The sequence below is a fragment of the Bos grunniens genome, chromosome X (assembly GCF_055505025.1).
Source record: "Bos grunniens cultivar Pamir isolate PY7600 chromosome X, Bosgru_T2T1.0, whole genome shotgun sequence".
In the NCBI taxonomy this organism is placed as follows: domain Eukaryota; kingdom Metazoa; phylum Chordata; class Mammalia; order Artiodactyla; family Bovidae; genus Bos; species Bos grunniens.
This window is the reverse complement of record NC_141194.1, coordinates 141,604,379-141,628,236: the sequence shown is the minus strand read 5'-3', so window position 1 is coordinate 141,628,236 and position 23,858 is coordinate 141,604,379. Positions and strand designations below refer to the sequence as shown.

At 41.4% G+C, this 23,858-nt stretch overlaps 1 protein-coding gene across 20 annotated transcripts in view; it reads left to right on the top strand.

The window, feature by feature from the left end:
• The window catches only part of ATP1B4 (ATPase Na+/K+ transporting family member beta 4), a 39,880-nt gene that overhangs the window by 10,797 nt on the left and 5,225 nt on the right, over positions 1-23,858 (top strand). For 5 of the 20 annotated variants that reach the window (XM_086389705.1, XM_086389703.1, XM_086389714.1 and 2 more), the window contains 5 exons: positions 1,418-1,614; positions 2,253-2,309; positions 6,103-6,198; positions 6,928-7,054; positions 23,553-23,598. In XM_086389705.1, coding sequence (XP_086245831.1) covers positions 1,418-1,614; positions 2,253-2,309; positions 6,103-6,198; positions 6,928-7,054; positions 23,553-23,598 — 523 coding nt within the window. Of the gene's footprint in view, positions 1-145; positions 1,615-2,252; positions 2,310-6,102; positions 6,199-6,927; positions 10,393-10,705; positions 12,680-23,552; positions 23,599-23,858 lie in introns of those variants that run through there. The other 15 variants (XM_086389713.1, XM_086389710.1, XM_086389717.1 and 12 more) reach the window with 8 other exon arrangements.

The window sequence follows — 23,858 nt, the reverse complement described above, 5'->3', positions numbered from 1 at the left end:
CTTGGGCGCTGCTTCTGGGGCCTGAGGGCGGGCGCCGGGGCCAAGACGCCGGGATGCTCCGGACTCCCGAGCCACAGTTGGGGAACGCGGGGGCCGCGGGAAAAAAAAATAAATAAATAAATAAAAATAAAATTTACTAGAATAGATTTAAAATTCCCAGTTGCTTCTAATATCAAGCCCAAGTCACAGTCCGTCTAGATAAGGGCCCAGCAGTACTTTTGGAGTTTTACCTCTGGTGGCACAATCTCCTCTGAAAACTGAGCTACTTGGAACATAAATGCATGGAGGCTGGATCTAATAGGACTAACTGGATTTCATCATTGAGAACCAAACTGGGAATAATGTAGTCATTTCTAAAGCCCAGTTCTATGGCATCTAGTAGCCCAGTCAGCTCACAGATGGACCTTTTCAGCCCTCTCCCTGATACCTGTACCTTGAAAGTGAAAGTTGCTAAGTCGTGTCAGACTCTTTGCGACCCCATGGACCCCAGTCTGTGGAATCCTCCAGGCCAGAATACTGGAATGGGTAGCCTTTCCCTTCTCCAGGGGATCTTCCTAACCCAGGGATCAAACCCAGGTCTCCTGCATTGCAGGCAGATTCTTTACCAACTGAGCTATCAGGAAAGCCATGTGTACCTTGGGCACATGCTAAATTCCATGCAAGGGAAAGGGACACTAACTCTGAGTGCCTCGGGTCTCAGAAGACAAGACCTCACCCCTCAACCTCTCAGTGGAGACCCTACGTTTGTCATTGTTTCCTGTCTTTCAACCTAAGTTTCTACTTTTCAGTGCTAACTTCCCTCCATAAAGAATGAGCTGGTTTATTTCCTCCTCTTCTTCCTCCTGCTTCCTCCTGTTCCACAACATACAGTTTTCACCTTTTTGCATTGGGTGCCTCTGATCAACCTCAAAGAGAGGTTTCCTAGACTGAACTTAAAGAGATATAACCCCTGTGTTCTGCCTCTATGTATATCCCATGCCTTGATATGACTCAGTCCTTCTTCCAAAATCTGCCTACTATGTGCCTCTTCCTCTCCCAGAGGTATTAATAGAAGAGGCAGCCCTCCACGTTTACAATTTACCATGTCAGAAAAGAAATAATGGAAAATAGAGAAGAGTTATAAAGCGACAAACATAATACAATCCAGAGACGGATATGGAAGAAGTTCCAAGAGAATGAGAAGCAAGGGGACAGGCAATCCAAGTGGGCTAGGGGGACTAGCCCAGAAGGCTTCTTGGGAGAGATGTTGTTGAAGGGCCTGGGGCCCCTGATGCCAGGTCACAGGGTCTAAGACAGACTGAGTGGGCTTTCAAAGGAGCACAAGTAAGCTGGGGAAAGGAAACCAGGGAGAACCACTGAAAACCTGGCCCTCTCTGCAGCACCTAACATGACCCTTTGCCACCCCCACATGCTTTAGGTTACAATGACAGTCTTCAAGAGGAAATGAATGTAGACTGTCCCCCAGGCCAGTACTTCATCCAAGACGGTGATGAGGATGAAGACAAGAAGGCCTGCCAATTTAAGCGCTCCTTCCTGAAGAACTGCTCTGGCCTGGAAGACCCAACTTTTGGCTACTCTACTGGACAGCCTTGCATCCTTCTAAAGATGAACCGGGTATATTGGCCCATGATACTCTGGCGATGAAAAGTGGATGAGTTGGGTAGGAAGGCCCTGGCCACTCCATGTCTCTTGGGTTCTGTCTTTATACACTGTTAAGCTTGGCCATTTTTACCAAGAGCATCAGTAATACAAACAACTGGATAAACCTACCAAGTAATAATTCCTTTTCTCCCTGAACACTTTCTATTTGGATTCTTCTCCAGCACCCCTGAACCTGCCCTTGGATGCCTGTATCAGGAATGAGATCTTGAGCTGTTTGGCACAGGAGACTGACATGAAGGTGGTGTGGGGGGCAATTCTTATATTACAAGAAATGCATTTTCCTCCTCTCCTGCCATGCCTTGGGGTGGCAGAGCCTTATTAGGCATGCTCTCCTCTTGACACCAGTACATTCTTTACACCTTCAAGATAATCTTGCTGCGGTTACCATTGTATGAATATCAGCCACAAATAAAACAAGGAGTAAGCTGAGCTGTGTAGCTTTGAAGATATTTTGCATCTTCTACTTTCTGTAACATTTCTGAGAGGACAAATAGATCAAGGTTGTGCCTAAAGAAGTGATGACTCTAGGGGGATTTAGAAAAGCCCTACTTTTTTACTGTCAAACCTGTTAATTTTTTTTCTTTTGCTAGATTGTTGGCTTTCGTCCTGAGCGTGGAGACCCTGTGAAGGTTTCCTGCAAAGTTCAGGTAAAGTGCCCTTTTGAATAAGTACTGTTAGCACACCTGTTTCGTGCAAAAAGATGGGTCATCTCTTCCAAGGGCTTTACCATGGACGGTTGGCTAAGGGTCAGGGAAAGGGTTAATCTTTTCATAACTACGCCTCCATTTATACCTTCAGTCCTCCCTGTTTCCAGAAAGCATTCCATTCATGTGTATTCGTGTGTGTGTGTGTGTGTGTGTGTGTGCTGATTTATACCTGTGAAAGCCAAGGACTGAACCTCAGCTAAGGGCCACAGCTGGGAACAACAATGTGCCAAGTCATTAATTGGGATTCTGTTTACACTTTTGCTTTTAGCTCTAATTACTTGTTTCTTTGAACTAAACAAGCGGCTTTCATTAGAGTCATTAGTCCCTGGTTTTAAAACTGAATTTCACTTTTTGCAGCAATGACCAGTGGCACTGGGTGTCGCAATAACAAATGACTACAAAGGAAGCATAAACAGAACTCCATTAATATGCTAACTAACTGTCCTTCAAGGGGCCATTAACTCCTATCTCATCTGTGCCAATTAGCTCCCTTGTAGGAAAAAGCCCTAGATCTTGGGTTTGCTTCTTAAACTGGCAGTAGCTGCCTCCTGTTTGCTAACAGCCACTGTACCCCCAGTCCTGGGCAGCTGTCTTACAAATAAGTGAAACCAGGGAATCCCATTCTCAGTAGCAGAAATGCCACTCAAAACTGCAGTCTTGATGGTGGCAGATCAGAAAGCAACAAAAGGTGGCATTTATTCAGCAGTAGTTCACGTTCATGGAGAAGGCAACGACACCCCACTCCAGTACTCTTGCCTGGAAAATCCCATGGACTGAGGAGCCTGGTAGGCTGCAGTCCATGGGGTCGCTAAGAGTCGGACACGACTGAGCGACTTCACTTTCACTTCTCACTTTCATGCGTTGGAGAAGGAAATGGCAGCCCACTCCAGTGTTCTTGCCTGGAGAATCCCAGGGACGGGGGAGCCTGGTGGGCTGCCATCTATGGGGTCGCACAGAGTCGGACACAACTGAAGCGACTTAGCAGCAGCAGTTCACATTCAACAAGAATGTATGAATCACTTATTAAATACCAGGTACTCTGCTGGGTGCTGGGAGTGCCAAGATAAATATGAATCTGTCTCTGAAATCAAGGCAGTCAAGTAATACAGATGCAGTGGAGACATAAAGGAAGGAAAGGTTAGTTCCACATGGGAGGTGATGACACTGAAGATGAGCTTTGAAAGATCAGGCCGTGCTTGCCCAGTGACCAAGGTAGGAAGGACATTCATTCTGTTCACATATATGTGAACATGTATAAACATACACACATGAGAGGTGTGACTACAAACGGTGGAATTGATTCCACACACCATTCACCAAAAATAAATTTCATTACTTTTTAGAATACATAAATAAACCATGAAGATGAACTCAGTCTTAAACTAGCATAGTAATTGGATTGAGTCCTGCTTAGAGTTCCCTCGGAGAAGGCAATGGCACCCCACTCCAGTACTCTTGCCTGGAAAATCCCATGGACGGAGGAGCCTGGTGGGCTGTAGTCCATGGGGTCGCACAGAGTCGGACACGACTGAAGTGACTTAGCATAGCGTAGCATAGCATAGAGTTCCCTAAGGAGATTGAACCAGTCAATCCTAAGGGAAATCAGTCCTGAATATTCATTGGAAGGAATGATGCTTAAGCTGAAACTCTAATACTTTGGCCACCTGATAGGAAGAACTGACTCACTGGAAAAGACCCTGATGCTGGGAAAGATTGAAGGTGGGAGGAGAAGCGGACAACAGAGGATGAGATGGTTGGATGGTATCACCAACTTGATGGCTATGAGTTTGAGCAAGCTCTGGGAGTTGGTGATGGACAGGGAAGCCTGGTGTGCTGCAGTCCATGGGGTCACAAAGAATCAGACATGACTGATGACTGAAATGAACTGAGAGTTCCCTAGTGGAAGTCATTCATTTTTCAGCTTACATCGAACCTTGCTGAGAACTGTCTTTTAAAAAAAAATTGAGTCATTATACATTCTATAATAATCAATACTGGTCAAATCCACACCCACTTGTGGAAGTCAAGCAGGATGAAGTAATTACTAGAATAAATTAAGGAGAGTTCAGTTTATAATAAGCCATTATAGTATATTGATAGAAGTAATCACACGACCCGAGTGAGTGATTTGCTAGTAGTGATTCACTATTTGTCTCTTACCTCCAGACCTCAGCTATCTAGGGCAAACCTAACGCATGGGCAGAAAGCCCTGCCTGACATACTATGATGAGGGTCAGTTCAGTTCACTTGCTCAGTCGTGTCTGACTCTCTGTGACCCCATGTGAAACATGCCAGGCCTCCCTGTCCATCACCAACTCCTGGAGCTTACTCAAACTCATGTCCATCAAGTTGGTGATGCCATCCAACCATCTCATCCTCTGTCGTCCCCTTCTCCTGCTTTCAATCTTTCCCAGCATCAGGGTCATTTCCAGAGTCAGTTCTTCACATCAGTTGGCCAAAGTATTGGAGTTTCAGCTTCAGCATCAATCCTTCCAATGAATATTCAGGACTGATTTCCTTTAGGATGGACTGGTTGGATCTCCTTGCAGTCCAAGGGACTCTCAAGAGTCTCCTAACACCACAATTCAAAAGCATCAGTTCTTCGGTGCTCAGCTTTCTTCATGGTCCAACTCTCAACATCTGTACATGACTACTAGAAAAACCATAGCTTTGACCAGACGGACCTTTGTTGGCAAAGTAATGTCTCTGCTTTTTAATATGCTATCTAGGTCGGTCATAGGTTTTCTTCCAAGAAGCAAGCATCTTTTAATTTCATGGCTGCAGTCACCATCTGCAGTGATTTCGGAGCCTAAGAAAATAAAGTCTCTCACTATTTCCATTGTTTCCCCATCTATTTACCATGAAGTGATGAGACCGGATGCCATGATCTTAGTTTTCTGAATGTTGAGTTTTAAGACAACTTGTTCACTCGCCTCTTTCACTTTCATCAAGAGGCTCTTTAGTTCTTGTTCGCTTTCTGCCATATGGGTGGTGTCATCTGAATATCTGAGGTTATTGATATTTCTCCCGGCAATCTTGATTCCAGCTTGTGCTTCATCCAGCCCAGCATTTCACATGATGTACTCTACATAGAAGTTAAATGAGGGTGGACTTGTTTATTTAGTCATTCCCCCTTTGCTTATCCTCCTGACCCCACCCCCGTAATGAAGCCCCTCAGAGAATGTGGTCAGAGACACGCGTTTAGGTGAGCCACGTCCAGGCTGTGTCCCTGTGCACCTGGTTTGACCTCCATCAGAATCGAGCACACCACGTGCATGGTGTTGTAGAGTGGGATTTACAGAGCATGTTCTAATTTACACCTGCCTCGGCTCCAGAGTCCAAGGCTGGGTGCCAGGTCCAGTATGGTTCTTTGCAGAGGGACTGGCATGGTAGGCCCTCTTGCCAGAGCAACACGAGGTACTGCAAGCCCTTTAGAGCCCCTCGGAGCCCTTCCGCCTGAGTCTCCTAGGAGCCAGCACAGAGCTACAGTGAGAACCTTCAGCCTTCCATGTCTGGGCCTTCTATTCAGAATTCTTTGAACTGCAAAGCCAAAGCCCAGTCTCTCCCTGGAAACACTCCTCTGGCAATAAGTCTGGCCTGAGCTATGCCTCACTCTGCTTTCCTGATCTTCCTGAGATGGACACACAGTGTTTCTACCTGGGCCTCAGGCCCCTTTAGCTCAGGCTCCAACTCAGGGACCCACCACCTGATACATACTTGCTTCTACTTACAGAGAGGTGATGAAAACGACATCCGATCCATCAATTACTACCCAGAGTCGGCTTCTTTTGACCTCCGCTACTACCCTTACTATGGCAAACTGACTCATGTAAGTCTGTACTCCCCTTTAGTCTTTGCTGTCAGAAAGGGCTCAGAGGCAGGGCTGACTGGGATCAATGAGAATCAGGGAGCAGCAGGTAGTAATAACAATGGGGTGAACAGCTGCTGGCCCAGACCTGGAGTTCACTCCACCAATTCCTATCCCAACCACTCCTTGCCAAATCTGAAGGAATCTCAAACATGGTGTGGCCTCACTCCTTCAGTTTACAGATAGAAAAATGAGGGTTCAGAGAGAGGAAGTGACTTGCCCAAGGTCATACAGACAATTAGTGGCAGAGCCAGGAGCAGACTAATCACTTAACCATTGCACTCAATGATGCCCAAATAATCGGGTTCCTTTTTCTCCTGCTTGGCGTCTTGGGGCAGTGAAGGCTTCAACACCAGCATGGAGACTTAATAAATACTAGTTCTGGTTTGATTCATGGTCTGATACCCAGAAAACCATATCATGCTGAGTTAGAACTGCTTCTCCCCAGAGGACAGTCAGACAACTGACATTGACTTATGAGAGAAACGTGTAATTTCCCCCAAGTCCCAGGGCAGAGAGAGCATCTCAGTTGCTTCAGCCACCTGTGACTTGGCATCATGGGATTTACACAGTTCCCTTTGTGGAGGTTATTCCATCCTGCACTGAGCATCCAATCACATCCATCCTGCTATCCTTCCCCACAACCCCGCCCCTCCTCCCACTTAGAATTCATTGTTCTTCCACCTACAGGTTAACTACACCTCCCCGCTGGTGGCAATGCACTTTACAGATGTAGTGAAGAACCAAGCGGTGCCTGTGCAGTGCCAACTGAAGGGCAAAGGCATCATAAATGACGTCATCAATGATCGTTTTGTGGGTAGGGTAATCTTTACTCTAAACATAGAAACCTAAGAACTTCGGGGGGCCACTCCCACCAGTTCTGTTTCTGTTTTATTTCATGTTACCCTGGTAGCACCTGAATTCTCTTCTTCAATCAGGACACAGCCAGATGGACACCTGAGACAGTAGACCATTTTTCCTTGCCTTTGACATATGTACAAAATGGCATTGTGGGAACTATTTGATTTTTAAAGGTAGTCTCTCCTGATGACAAATAGATTATATTTGTTTCCTTTTCCCCCACTTAAAACCAAAACCCATACTTGCTGCTAGAAGTCTCATCGTAGTGTAAACATAGTATCTGATAAAATTCACAGTAGCCATGAAGGACAATTTCTGTAATGATTATAAATTCATCATATTTTCTAAAAATGTGTTGTTTTTAGAGGTGAGATTCCTCCCAACCAGGCTGATAACTAACCCTTTTTGTTAACCTGCCTGGCAAGGTCCTGCCCTGAGAATCACCAAGCAGACCAATCCAGAATACACCTAGGGCCATCATGCCCAGGGAGTCTGTATCCAAGGCTGCTTGTGAAATAGGCTTTCCTGGGCAACTAAATACTGCTTCACCAACTGGGTTATCTCCAACTGGAACAGAAGTCACTGATAACTGGATGCTGTTCTGGGATAGAGCAGAACATAGACCTTCCCTATGACTTCTTTGGGGAGGTGAGGCCCAGTGCAACTGGGGAGAACACCTACCACATGGATGTGACTGTTATTAGATTCCTTGCTTTATGGTGTAGTCATCCAAAGGCAAATGTTCCTGCAGAAAGGTTGTCTCAGCTTCAGGCAAAGGAAAAGGCAAGGATGATCTCCACCACCTAATTCTTCTTGGGCTATTTGTCTGACAGTAGTGTGATGTTCTTTTGAGACCTCAGGGATGGATGTGTTGACCACCCTCACACCCTCTGCTACACCTTTGGGGATTGAAGTCAGGGTCTCCTGACTGATACATGGTAAGACAGAAATCTCCTGCCAGGCCACCCTATATTCAAGTCCCATTAGCCAGCTTTTCATTTTCTTTAAAAAAATGGTACGAGGCAGATGTTTATCCAGGTTGTGGATCAGCCAGGCTGCTTTGTCTTATCTTTGGCCATATGACCATTCCGCTGCTTGTCTCTACTAGGGGGAGGGCTGGGACCAGGAGAAAAAGAGAGTGTCAGAGAAGAGTATAGTGTCTCAGGGTCCAAAGCAAGCTTAAAGGCCACCTGGAAATATCCAGAGTCGGAATCTCCTCTACAATGTTTACCTTCTCCCAAAACAGGGAACTGACAGTTTGGTAGTGAAAACAAACAAGTAAAGAAGTAACTACAATATAGTGTGACAAGAGTTTTAATATTAGTATGTGGGAATGCTATGGGAACACGAGGAAAAATAACTCAAGCTGAGAAAGTAGCAGAGGAAGTTTCACATGCAACTGTGTTTGGGTAACTGTGAGCAGCTCATGTAACTTGAATGTAAAGGGCTCAGAGCAACGGCAGGGAGGGGCAGTGGACTGGGCTAGAAAGGCATACAGGTACTGAAAGAGGCCTTCGAGTTTCATCCAGTAGGAGAAAAGGAGTCATTAAAGCATGTTATGGTCTTCCCAGGTGGCTCAGTAGTAAAGAATCCACCTGCTAAGCAGAAGACACGTAGGAGACACGGGTTCAATCCCTGGGTGGGGAACATCCCCTGGAGAAGGAAATGGCAACCCACTCCAGTATTCTTGCCTGAAAAATTCCATGGACAGAGGAGCCTGGCGGGCTACAGTCCATGGGGTCACAAAGAGTCAGACACGACTGAGTGACTAAACAACAACAAACAAAACCATTTTATGCAGGGAAGCTTTGTGATCATACTTACTTTTCAGAAAGAGCACTTTGGCAGCCACATTGTGAAGGGTGCATTGCAGAGGGACAAGACTGGGGAATGGGCAGTGAGGGAGAAGGAATCAAGAATGACACTAAGGTTCTGAGCTTGGCAAGAACCCCTGGGATGGTGATACTGTCGATTAAGACTGGGAATACATGAGTGAAGCAGGAATGGAGAGGAAGATGTTGAGATCAATTCTGGACATTTTAGGCTTGTGATTTCTACTTGTCAGACACTGATGTGGAGCTGTAAATATAAGTGGGTTGGCGAAGAAGGAAATCTGAGAACAAAAGCAACATTTGCTTAAGTGAACTCTCTTAAGAAAGTCCACGGTATTTAATCATGGGAATTTGAGCCACTTATGTAAACATATCACAGCAATCTGGTCTCTCAGGTACTGCTTCTCTCTTGGCTTATGGCAGAAAGGACTGCTGCTGCTCTTTGGAATCTCCTTCCCACACACCTTTCCAACTCTTAGTGACAGTAAAGGGGGGCTGACTGCTATTAACAAGTGATTCAAAGACATGGAACAGCAGACCTGTGGAAAACACAAAAAACAACGAAACTGTCTCCCCTCAACTCCTTTCCTTACCAAATTCGACTTTCAAAACTAACCTTTAAAAAGAAACCAACTTGAAGATAACAACTTGAAAACCTAACAATGAGCTCAAATGATCAAAGTCTCAAGATTTAGTAGTAACAGACAATAGAACAGTAGATCTGGAAAGGAACTTAGAGAGCGTTTAGTGCAAACAACCAGCATTGCATCTGACTCCAGGTCCAGTGCTCTTTCTACTCTGAGCTGCTGCTTACCAGGAAGTACCATCTTTTAAAAAATCAATGAATGATAGATATCCCAGACATTTTAAAACATATGTCAAATTTGAGTTAGAATAGTTAACATTTCACAGGAATTCAACTGGTGCTATATGTTATACATAATACATTATCCTGTTAAATACGTTGACTATTAAACAGACAAGGAATTATGAATCTTTTGTCATACAGTATTTCTCATTCAACGGAATCCATCATTTCCACAGTTTGAAAGCAATATTGAATAGAAGTAGGATACTTGGGGATGTCAGCCAGGACATTTAAAAATAGCTTTATTATACAGAACTGGATATTATATTTATTACAACTGGATTCTAACAATTGAAGAAACTTCCAGTGGACTAATTTAAATAGTCCCCTAAATGGTGCTGTATCAGGATTTGATTTGTACACCATCTGTTGCACTGCACTTGGTTTTACTTGATTGTCAATGAGAAATACTACTTCCAAATGCCTTCATGATTTTTGTCCATGCTAGACTTAGGATTTTTTACTTCTTAGCCCTTGAAATTATTATTCTAACGTTACCTTTCTTAGGCATTTGTTTGCTGGGAATCTTCATGTAGAAAACATTAATATTGTCTTGGGGAGATGTTGACAGCAATAAATTAAAATAAAAAAGGAGTGTATGATTTCCTCTTTCTAAACTGTACCACTGATTTCCCCACAGGAATATTGGGCAGACATGTGGGTGGAAAACTTGACAACTGACAGCCTATTAGTTTAAAACTGTTTTTTCTTCCCCTTCCCACCTTTTTTTCCTGACTCTTGGGATTCGGCCACAGGAGAATGAAACTAAAAGTTGTTCCATTTCTAAGCGTTTTTCCTTTTGCAACATTCATGCTCCAGTTTCTTGGAAGACTATTTTGTCAGAGTAAACTGCCTTTCTTCATCAAGGTTGAGTTTCTGGTATAAATTATTCTGTTTGTTTGCACAGGAGAAGAACGCAACGAGAAACTTTGAGGCAGGGAAAAGGAACAGAAATTCAAAGAGAAACTGCAAGTTAAGTGACTTCAGGGCACATCTGACCACAGACTGTCTCCCAGAGCAAATCTCTAGTGGTGATTGCAGCTAAAGACAGAAATATTTCCATTCCCTTGTTTGAGTCAGAGGCTAGGCTGCAGTAGGAACCCCTTCTTTCTTTGCAAGCTGCCCTGGGCTAAGGTCTACTAGGCAGATATGGTTTGACTGTGGGGCGGTCTATGATCCCAATGTATTTCCCCCATCTAGGTTCTGTGTTAGAGTCCTGTTTCCTTACTAACTTCAAACATGATAAAGCAGTTTAACCAAATCATGCAGAAGTGTGATTTACAGTGTGATTTTATCCAGGTAGAAAATAATTTTGGGTGTCTGTGTATGTACTGAGGGGTTTGAGGGGGGCTAGGATAGATGGAGGCAAAGGGCAAGGAAAATGGAGTTGAAATGCAGAACAGCCCTGCCTACTTCACACAGTTCTTTAGTTGTAGGCTAGGAAAGAAGAAAAGCTGATAGAGGGAACGAAAAGCTTTAAGAAGGATGTGGTAGGCTCTCAATCTGACAGCCCTGTATTCAAGATATACTTCTCTGCAGGCCCCTGATTAGCTGTAGCATCAGTTAGGATTCCAATAAGAAATAGACAGCATGTTGACAAAATAGAATAATTGGTAGAGGATTTATTTACAAAGAGATTAATTATAAATGTGTCAATGTAGGGAACCATAAAGAATAGCACAATAACCCAGGCTAGTTCAAGCTAAACTCTTAACCTTCCCTAGGCCCTAAGGGATGGGGTTAGGAAGTGGTTTCCAAAACCCAGAAGGACTGAGTAGGGTACAGCTGACCACCTTGAGAGAAGTGGTGACCTTGCTGGAGAACTAAGCTATCTCAAGGTGACCTAGTAGGTAGGGAAACAGGAGAATAAATACCTTGACTTAATCTTCCTCCCTCCTTCTGATCTCCTGCTGGTAATTCTCATTGCCCAAACCCAACCAAAATCAGAGGGCAAGTAAGCCCTCTGGTGTGGTCCATACAGGTCAGTCTCCCAAGGAAGAAGGCAGGGTGGAAAGGGGAGGGGGGACTACTTTTGGAGCGTCAAACACAAAACATCTAGTGCAGACACCAAGATTTTGAGATTCTGAGCACAGACTCCTGGGAGTCTGGTAGAGTGCTAGAACCATCTACTGAACCGACTCCAGTGACCAGGGCATTTTGTCTTCATGCATACTCTGCTCCACAGCTTTGGGGTCAGAGGCAGTAGGCTTTCCCATGATAGAAACTCTTTTCTCTGTTCTTTAATATTCATTTCCTTTTCCAATTTCCTCCTTCATACTTTCCTAATCTGGTATCCTTTAGTATGTCATTTAAAACTCTTTTGCTTGTAAGTCACAAAACAAATGAATAAAAACGATCTCAAATAGACTTGAGGATAAAAAGAAATTTACTGAATCATATAACTAAAAAGTCCAGGTTCTGGTTACTTTGGTTTGAGGCATAGCCAAGTCTTGGAACTCTATGTCATTAAGAACCAGTCTTTCTCCATCTCTCTATACTGCTTTCCATCACGTTGGCTTCATTTTCAGGCTCCACAAATCAAGATATGTACAATGGCTGCCAGCACTATCAGGCCTATGTTCTCAAAGGCTAATTTTCCTTCGAAAGGCTTCCCTGGTGGCTCAAACGGTGAAGAATCTGCCCACAATTTGGGAGACCCAAGTTCGATCCCTGGGCAGGGAAGATCCCCTGGAGAAGGGCATGGCTACCCACTCCAGTGTTCTTGCCTGGGGAATCCCATGGACAGAGGAGCTTGGCGGGCTATACAGTCCATGGGGTCGCAAAGAGTCTGGCACAACTGAGCAACTTATCACTTTCACTTTCCCTTTGAAAAGGTAGGTTCTCTTCCCTGATAGTTCAAATAAAAATTCTGAGTCTCTCATTGGCTTGAATTGGATTCTGTGTCCATCCCTGAACCTACCTCTGTGGCCACAAGGAGAAACTTCTTTAGTTGGCCAGGCTTGAGTCACATGCCCAGCCCTGGAGCTTGGGATGATGTCAGTACCACTCAGCTTGCCTGGAATGAAAGTCAGGGAGAGGTGATCCTCCTGAGGAAAACTGAAGTGATTTTACCAAAGAAAGGTGAACGAGTGGAAGATAGAATAGCTGTCCACTGCATTTTGTCAGTGTCCTGTCAAATCCTACATCTACTTATGGTTGTTCTTGTACTTTCAAACTAAAATCTTTTCAAAATTTTAACATTAAGGTCTCCAAAGACAGTCCTTTCACTCTACTCTGGCATTTTGTCAACACCTTTGGCTTGGAAAAAAAGCAAGGTGGAAAGAGAAAGAAACCGTCTTGATTTATTCTACTTTGTCTTTACCAAAGAGAATTCCATAATTTAAATCTGCATTCAAAGTCTGGCTTCCATAAAACATTTTCTGCTCAGAATAGACTGATACAATCTTCATAAAATAGTTATTAATAACTTGAATCATAAAAGTATTTGACTTGCATCAGAACAAATTTGTTCACAAGTAAGATGCAGGATGAGGGTAACATCCTTTCCCTCCCCTCCAATCCTCTGACTGATGACATCATCTTGTATATAGAAAATCCAAGGAATCTATTAAAAGACTATGACAGCTAGAGAATAAGTTCACTAGGATTGTGAGATAAAATATCAGCACAAAAAAATTGATTGTCTTTCTCTGCACTAGTGATGAACAATTTAAAAATGAAATTGACATAACAATTCCATTTATAATAGAATAAAAAAGAATAAAATATTTAGGAACAGATTAACAAAACAAGTGTAAGACTTACACACTGAAAACTACATAATATTGTTGGAATAATATATAATGGAAATAACCCCAATGTCCACCAACTAATGAATGGATAAACAAAATATAACGTATCTATACAGTGGAATATTATTCAGGCATAAAAGGAATGAAATACTGATCCATGCCACAGCATGGATGAATCTCAAAACATTATGCTAAAAGAGCCAAACAAAAGGTCACATGCTTGATTCCATTTATATGATGTATCCAGAATAGGCAAATCCATAAAGATACAATACATCTGTGGTTGCCAAGGGCTGGAAGGAAGGGGAATGGAGAGCGTCTTTTAATAGGGATGAGAATATCTATCCACATATCACTTATCTATCTATCTATATATCCATTTATCCATCTATATATAGAGGAAGAGAAATTTCTGGGTCATATGGTAATTTTATGTTTAACTTTTTGAGGAACTGTCAGACTGTTTTCCAAAGCAGTTGCACCATTTTACAGTCCCACCAGCAAAGTATGAGGGTTCCAACTTCTTTATATCCTTGCCAACACTTTTATTATTTTTTTCTTATTATAGCCATCCCACTGGGAGTGCAGTGGCATCTTATCATGTTTTTTTAAAATATATATTTCTTCAGCTGCTCTGGGTCTTAGTTGCAGAATGTGGGATCTAGATTCCTTACCAGGAATCGAACCCAGGCCCCCTGCATTAGGAGCTCGAAGTCTTAGCCACTGAACCACCAGAGAAGTCCCCTTATCGTGGTTTTGATTTGTATTTTGCATTTCCCTGATGACTAAGGACAGAGAGCATTTTTTTTCTTCTGCTCATTGGCCATTTGTATATTTTCTTTGGAGAGGTGTCTATTTAGATCCTGTGCTCATTTTTAGTTTGGTTGTCTTTCTACTCTCCATTTGTTAGGGTTATTTATACACCTTTATCAAATACAAGATTTGCCAAAATCTTTGGAGCAAGTTGTGAACTCAGGAAGTGTGAGTCTTCCAACTTTGTTCTTCTTTAAAAAAAATTTTTTTTTTTAGCTTTTCTGCATACCTTTAATTTCCATGTAAATTTTTTGACCTGCCTGTCAATTTCTGCAAGAAAGATTCTATTTCAATGGTTGCTTTAGAGTTTATAGCAGGTTTTCTCAATCTCAAAATTGTTGAATTTTTGGTCCACATAATTCTTCATTTCAGGGACCATCCTGTGCATTTGGAATGTTTGGCAGCATCGCTGGCCTCTACCCAGTGTACATCAGTAGTACCCTCTTCAGTTGTGGAAACCAAAAATGTCTCCAGACATTCCAAAATGTCTTCCAGGGGTCAAAATCACCCCTGATTGAGAACCACTGGTTTAGAGTATATATCTTTAACATCATTATCTACCTTTAAGTTATATCATACCACTTTACATATTGTATATGAACCTTACCACAGAACCATATGTTCAACTTCTCCCCTGTGGGTTTTTCTGCTATTGTTATCATACATTTTACTGATTCATATATCATAAGCTGCTCAACACATTGTTATTATTTTATTTAAACAGTAAACTATTTTTAAAGAGATTTCAGTAATAAGAAAAAAATTATTATATATTTAATTATGTAGTTATCATATATTTTATACTGACAACCTCTACCATTTGAGTTGTTTAGACCATTTATATACTATGTGATTATTAATTTGGTTGTATTTAAATCTACTATCTTGCCATTTGTTTTCTGTTGGTCCCATCTGTTTATTGTTCTCCCTATCTTGTTTTTCTGTCTTCCATTGGAATTAATTGTTTTTAAAATGATTCTACTTTATTGACTTATTAGCTATTATTGCTTCATTTATTTCTTGTGTGTGTGTTTTTAGACATTGCTTTAGGGTTTCATTGTAGAAATCCTTAATTTATCACTCTCTACCTTCAAGTCATATTATACCAATTCATGTATAGTATAGGAACTTTACAACAATTAACTTCCATTTCATCTTTGTGCTATTTATCATACATTTTTCTTCTATGTATGTTATAAACACCACACTTCATTGTTATAACTATTATGTTTGCTTTAACATGTATCATTTTTTTGTTCTTAACATGACTTTTAATGGCTAAATAGCATTATGTACTATCCAGAGTATGGATGCATCAAAATTTATTTAATCAATTCCAAATTGTGCATTAAGGTTGTTACTTATTTTTCCTTGATATTAAAAATTATAAATATCAATGAACATTCTTGTGCTAAAATCCCTTTGCGCAGTTCTGATTATTCCTTTAGGATACTTTTTGTGGCCAAAAAATATATATACACAACATAAAATTTGCCATCTTAACTATTTTTAAGTGTAGAGTCCAGTACTGTTCAGTGAATTCACATTTTTGTGAAACAGATCTCCAAAACTTTTTAATCTTACAAATCTGAAACTTTGTACCCATTAAACAGCAACTCTTCTTTTCCCCTTCCTCCCAGCCTCTGGTTAACAAACATTCTACTTTGTCTCTATGAATTTAGATACCTCATATAAGTGGAATTATACAGTATTTGTCTTCATGTGGCCGGCTTATTTCACCTAGCATAGTGTCCTCAAGGTTCATCCATGTTGTAACATATGACAGAATTTCCTCCCTTTTAAGGCTGAATAATAATAGATGGGGAAACAGTGTCAGACTTTATTTTTGGGGGGCTACAAAATCACTGCAGATGGTGACTGCAGCCATGAAATTAAAAGACGCTGACTCCTTGGAAGGAAAGTTATGACCAACCTAGATAGCATATTCAAAAGCAGAGACATTACTTTGCCAACAAAGCTCCATCTAGTCAAGGCTATGGTTTTTCCAGTGGTCATGTATGGATGTGAGAGTTGAAGTGTGAAGAAGGCTGAGTGCCAAAGAATTGATGCTTTTGACCTGTGGTGTTGGAGAAGACTCTTGAGAGTGTCTTGGACTGCAAAGATATCCAACCAGTCCATTCTGAAGGAGATCAGCCCTGGGTGTTCTTTGAAAGGAATGATGCTAAAGCTGAAACTCCAGTACTTTGGCCAGCTCATGCGAAGAGTTGACTCATTGCAAAAGACACTCTGATGCTGGGAGAGATTGGGGGCAGGAGGAGAAGGGGATGACAGAGGATGAGATGGCTGGATGGCGTCACCGACTTGATGGATGTAAGTCTGAGTGAACTCCAGGAGTTGGTGATGGACAGGGAGGCCTGGTGTGCTGTGATTCACGGGGTCGCAAAGAGTCGGACATGACTGAGCGACTGAACTGAACTGAATATTCCATTGTATGCATATTCCACATTTTGTTAACCCATTCATATATTGATGAATATTTGGGCTGTTTCTACCTTTTGGCCATTATGGATAATGCTCTTATGAACATGGGTGAACAAATATCAAGACTCTGCTTTCAATTCTTTGGGGTACACACCCAGAAGTGGGACTGTTGGATCATATGGTAGTTCTATTTTTAATTTTTAAAGGAACATCCGTATAATTTTCCATAGCAGTTGCACCATTTTACAGCCCCTTCAACAGTACACAAAGGTTCCAATTTCTCCACGCCCTTATCATCATGTTATTTTATGTTTTGTGATAGTAGCCATGCTAATGAGTGTGAGGCAGCTCATAGATCTGTTTCATTAGGGTTGATGCCTAGAGTTTTATTTTGTTCCGTTGATTGGGCCATGTTTCTCTGTTTCTTGTAATTTTTTGCTGGGCTTTGGGCATTTGAAAAACAACCACTTCTCCCAATTTTTAAGCACTAGCTTCTTGCAAGGGAAGACGTTCTCCAAGCTTCGCTGCTCAAAGTTCTGAAACCTCTCAAACCTTTTCCGATCTCTTGCTCTCCCTGGTGTCTGCTTGCAGAACTACAGTCCTAACATGCTCTTAATTCTATACTCCTGCTGCCCTCACTTCAGTCGTGTCCGACTCTGTGCGACCCGAGACGGCAGCCCACCAGGCTCTCCCGTCCCTTGGATTCTCCAGGCAAGAACACTGGAGTGGGTTGCCATTTAATTCTCCAGTGCATGAAAGTGAAACGTGAAAGTGAAGTCGCTCAGTCGTGTCCAACTCTTAGCGACCCCATGGACTGCAGCCTACCAGGTTCCTCCGTCCATGGGATTTGCCAGGCAAGAGTACTGGAGTGGGGTGCCATTGCCTTCTCCGTCTTTATTCTCAGTGACTTTCAAATCTATTTTCATGCATTCCTGTCTGACTCTTTGCGACCCTATGGACTTTGGCCTCCAGGCTCCCCTGTGTATGTGATTCTCCGCACAAGAATACTTAAGTGGGTTGCCATGCCGCCTCCAGGGGATCTTCCCAGTCCAGGGATCGAACCCACATCTTTTATGTCTCCTGCATTTGCAGGCAGGTTCTTTACCACTAGCTCCACCTGAGAAGCCCAAACCTGCTCTCAGTGGCTTCCAAACCGTGGTGCTGGCCCCATCAGTGTTCTGAATGAGACAAGACAGAAACTAGTCCCTGTGGCAGTCCCAAACAAGTCAGAATGTTGGACATATGTTCCTTTTTTATTCCTTCTGGGGGGAGGTGCTCTGGTTTGGAGGTTTTCCTCCAGGTTACTCTGTACTATGCTACACAGAGGGAGTGACATGAACGAGTAACCAAAATGCATGAATTTTCCTACTCTTTCACTGGAATCCCTCTTGGTTTTATAAGGGCCTAGTTGCTGTAGCTTCTCCGCTGGTCTCTAGAGTTTTCACAGAGGTATTCTGGTCTGTGTATTACTGTTAACTCAGTGTAACTCAGTGTCTCTGTGGGGAAAGGAGGGTCTGTAACTTCCTAGTCCACCATCTTGTTACCTTTGCCCGTATTTTAAATCAGGTTTTCTAAATCATTCAGTTGTAGAAGTTCATTATATATTCTGCATATTAACCCCTTATCAGATTTATAAATATTTCTCCCTTTCCATGAGGATTCCTTTTCAATCTGTGTTTTTAATGTGTCCTTTAATGCAAAGATTGTGTCCTTTAATGCAAAGATGTTTTAAATTTTGACATAGTGCAATTTATATATTTTTAAAAATTTGATGCCTGCATTTTTTGGTGGCAAATCCAAGAAATCATTGCTAAATCCATTCTTTTACTTTTAAATTATTTGCGTTTTTATATTTAAAGTGTGTTTCTTGCAGGCAACTTCTAATTGGGCCTTGGTTTTAAATCCACTCTCTTGAGAACCTCTGACTTAATTGGGGTACAACTTCAGTGGTGTATGTGCCCCATTTATTCTTTTTCTCCTCTTTTTGCCTTATTTTTGATGAACTGCATATTGATTATTATCTCACTCTTGCCTTTGTTGGTTTTATCAGCATTTGCTCTCTATTGTTATTTTAGGGTTGCTTTATCTACACTAGATTGTTAATATTATTTTAAGTCAATTTTATCTTAAGGATTTAAATAATAAGAAAAAATCATATATATGTATATCTCATTGTAATAATTTCTAGTGTTCTTTATTCCTTTGTAGAAATCTACATTTCCATCTTATCATTTTCCTTCTGCCTGAAGAAATCCCTTTAACACTTACAGTATGAGTCAGCTAATAATGCCTTATTTCAGTTTTGTATATCTGAATAAGTATTTCACTTTCTTTCTTGATATTGTTAAAAATAAGACAACGGGTCACAAATGGAGTCACTTATGCTAAGTCTCACATCACCAAACAAAACTTAACTACAGTTTCAGCTTTCCCAAAAATGGAATCTTAAACCAATCAGTCAGGAATTACCTGATCACTACTAGTAAGGCAATTTCTCTGATAGACCCCTGCCATCCCCTAAAGGAGTGACCTTGCCACAGTGAATCTTCTAGCAGAATTTCCTTGCTCCTGTTCCCTTTTGCCTATAAAAATCTTTCATTTTGTACAGTTCCTGGAAATGCCTTTCTACTAGATGGGATGCTGTCCGATTCATGGATCACTGAATAAAGCCAATAAGATCTTTAATTTTTACTGAGTAAAAATTGTTTTTTAACAATATTTTCACTGGGCAAAATTCTAGGTTGACAATCATTTTTTAATTTCAAGGCTTTAAAGGTTTTGCTCCTCTGTCATCTTACATAATTTCTGATATGAAATTTACTATCATCCTTTTATGTAACATGCCTTGTTCTGGTTGCTTTTAAGATTTTCTCAGGGAATTCCCTAGTGGTCCAGTGGTTACAGCTCAGTACTTTCACTGTTGTGACAACACTCCGGTTGAAACCATGGTCAGGGAACTAAGATCCTTCCTGCGAGCTGCAAAGTGGGATGAAAAAAAAAAGATTTTCTCTCTCACTCATGAACAAATTTAATCATATATGCCTTGGTGTAGTGTTCTTTAATATTTTGTGTGCTTGAGGTTCTTTGAGCTTCTTGGATCTGTGGGTTCATAGCTTTCATGAACTTTTGGAAAGTTTTTCACCATTTTCTGTACTCCCTTTGAGAACTCCAATTACACAAATACAGTTTTACCATAGCTCAGTGATGCTTTGTTCATTTTTTTGGATGCTTTTTCTTCTGAGTGTGTCATTTTGGATAGTTTCCATTGCTATATTTTCAAGTTTACTATTTTTTTCTTCTTCAATGTCTAATTTACTGTTAGTCCCATTCAGTATATTTTTATTTCAAATTGCATAGTTCTCAATTTCATAGATTTTATTTCTGTCTTTTTATATTATACATGTCTTCACGACTTTTGAACATACAGAGTTATAGTTATAACAATTTTAGTAGCTATAACAACTGTTTTAATGCCCTTGTCTGCTAATTCCAACATCTCAGTTGTTTTGGGGCTGCTTTTGATGGGTTGATTTTTTTTTTTCATCTCATTATGACTTAAGTTTTCCTGCTTCTTTGCATGCCTAGCCATTTTTTATTAGATAACCAACACTGAGAATTTTAACTTGGTGAGTACTAGTTGTCTCTGTAATCCTACAATTATTGAAGCTTTTTCCTCAGAGACACTTAAGTTATTACATGGAAACAGTTAAATCCTTTAGGAGCTTGCTTTTATGATATTTTAGGTGGGTTGAGAGCAGTGTTCAGTTTGAGTCTAAATATCCTCCACCACCTAGGCCACAGCCTCAGTATTCTACCCAATGTTGCATGAATTGTGAGATTACTACCAGTCTGGCTAAGGGAACAGGCACTATTTCCATGTCTATTTGTGTTCTAATCCTTTTTTGTGATTAATTCCTTAGCTTTGAGTAGTTTTTTCACATGTGAGCACATCAATACTTGAGAGGACTCTCTGAAGGTCTCTGAAGTTATATACATATATATATGTATATAGTCTTGCTCTTGCCTGGAAAATCCCATGGATGGAGGAGCCTGGTGGGCTGCAGTCCATGCAGTTGCTAAGAGTTGGACACGACTGAGCGACTTCACTTTAACTTTTCACTTTCATGCATTGGATAAAGACATGGCAACCCACTCCAGTGTTCTTGCCTGGAGAATCCCAGGGAGGGGGGAGCCTGGTGGGCTGCCGTCTATGGGGTTGCACAGAATAGGACATGACTGAAATGACTTAGCAGCAGCAGCAGCAGCAGCAGTCTTACTCTGTCTTGCAAATACTGGCTGCCTTAGCGTCCCTCAGATTCTTCACTCCCTCTCCTCAACTCATGGAGTTTTTCTGCTTCTACCTGATTCCCTCTCCTCATAGTATGTCCTGGAAACTCTTTCCAGACAGTATGCTGAGCAAACATAGGGATCACCTCATTTGTTTCCCATTTCTGAGGAATCACTGTCCTTCATTACTTAAGGTCCAGTGACTTGAAAACTGTTATTTCATATCTGGTGTCCATTTGTAAAAATGTAGTAATCTTTTTGTAATAAGAGAGTAAATCCAGTCTCTACTGTACCATCTTGGCCGGTAGCAAAAATCTATCTCCTTTTTTGTTAAATTTTATTTCAAAGTATTTCAGTCAGGCTTCAATTAAAGTAGTAGGACTACTCTGCGTGTATGTGTACATGTGCACACATGTGAGTGTGCATGTGAGTGTATGTGTGTTTTTAAGGCATTCGTTATAGAGATTTTACCTTACACAATTATGAGAACTAGTTAAGAAGTCTCTGTAAGGCTCCTATCTTCACATCTGATGCTGGAACTTGAAGTCCACAGTGCAGACAGTCAGGAAGGCAAGATGGAGGTAGATATGAAGTACGGGAAAGAACAGAAACAAAGTGGACCTCACGAGCAGGAGCTAGCATTCCCAAGGATGAACTGAAACTTGTGTCACGTCAGTTCTTGTTTCCTCTGACCTTAATGGAATGTGTATCTTGTAGAGGCCAAGACACTGTCACAAAACTAAACTCTCACACCTGACCCAGGACTCAGAAAAGTGAAAGGAGAATTGAGGGGAAGGTCGGACAGTTTCAAACCCAGTTGCTGTCTTGCGCCACTGAAGTCAGTCAGCAGAAAAAAAAAACAATGTGTTCAAGCTACAAAATGGCTACTGTTTCCCTTCAGTCCTCCAAGTCCCCCACAATAATCTCTCCTGTGTCCCACCCTAGCTGGGAACATAAAGGAAAAGGAATTCTGGGAAATGTAGCTGAACCTGAACAAATTAACTCATTACCAATCTACTATGAAGTATTTTATAATTTAAGTCATTTCAGTGAATGAAGTATTTTCTCCCTTTCTAGTTATCCTAATTTGTTCCTAATACAAAGAAAATTTAACTTTTAAATATTTACTTTGGGGACTTCTCTGGTGGTCCAGTGGCTAAGACTCTGTGCTCCCAGTGCAGGGGGCCCAGGTTTGATCCCTGGTAGGGGAAATAGATCCCACATGCCACAGCTAAGAGGTCACATGGTACAACTAAAGAATTTGCATGTCACAAGTAAAGATCCTGCATGCTGCAAATAAGACCTGGCACAGCCAAATAAATAAATAGATATTTTAAAATAAATAAACAAATGAGTGAATAAATATTTATCCAGAAACCTTGATGATGTCATCAATCGTATTAGTATTTATTAGTGTCTCTTGGATTTTCTGGGTATACACTCACACCAGAAAAAGTTATGATTTTTTTCAATATTTATTGTACTAAATCATTTTATTCCTTTATTGCATTGATTAGAATAAGAATATGTGGAAGAATAATTATAATAGCATTCCTGTGTAATTCTTGGTTATCTTGGAAATGTTTTTAGTGTTTCATTCTTCAGAATGATATTTGTTGTTTGTTTTTAGTAAGGAGCCTTTAGGTAGGTCTTTCTATTCCTCTTTTACCTTGTGCTTTTATTAGGGATAGTTACTGGATTTTATGAAAGCAATTAAAGTATATTACTAATATGACCCATGATGTTCTTCTTTAATTCACTTTGTTATGAATTACGAGTACAGGTTTATTTATACTGAACCACCTTTGTATTCCTTGAATATATCTAAAATGATAATAATGGATTATACAATATTTTCAACACTAAATCAGTTCAGAATTAACTGCAACTAACAGAAAGCCTAATTAAAAATAGCCTGTTAACCATAAAGACACTGAATTATTCAGCAACAGTGGAAGTCTGGAGCAGGTGTTTCCAAGGCCTTTGAGAGGCTGAATAAACTCATCAAGGACCCAGCGCTCTCACTTGTCCATACTGCCGTTAGAAGTGTGCTCTAATAAAGTCAAGTCCCTTTTTCAATGTTTGACTGCTGACAGCTTTTAAGCTTCACCCTCCCTCTTCCCTTTGTGCCTCGCATCTTGGTAAGTTGGTAAGAAAGCCTGGGTTCTCCTTTGTTTGGCACCAGCCATAGATTCAAACCCCTGGGCCCCAACTCATGGACAAAAACCTTCACGCCAGCCCACCTCTCCCCAGACAACCATAAAAATCCCCAGCCAGGGCTTCCCAGGTGGCACTAGTGGTAAAGAATCTGCTGGCCAACGCAGGAGATGCTGGTTTGATCCCTGGGTCATGAAGGTCCCCTGGAGAAGGAAATGGCAACCCACTCCAGTATTAAGAAAAGAAAAGAAAGAAAAAACCCCAAGCCAGTCTTTCTTTCCTTCCTCTCTCATATCATTTCAGATCAGTTTGAGATGCCTGCCCTGGTTGCCCCAGAAAGCCTCATTATGTAAGCAATTTCAGTGTTGACATCAAAACCAAATTTGGGGTGGGGGTCCATGCTGTCTCTGTAGGGTGTCCACAGTCAGTACTGTGAGCAGAATGCTGAGACAATGATCACCACCACCAGGGGTGTGTCTTCTCTTGCTCTAGCTTGCTAACTGACTCTGATGCCTGCTGGCTAGCTTGCCCTTTGAGTTGTGCTCCTTTGTGTTACATTGGCTGAGTCCTACAGAGCTGTGTTATAGATTTAACTAAGTCAGAAGTTTC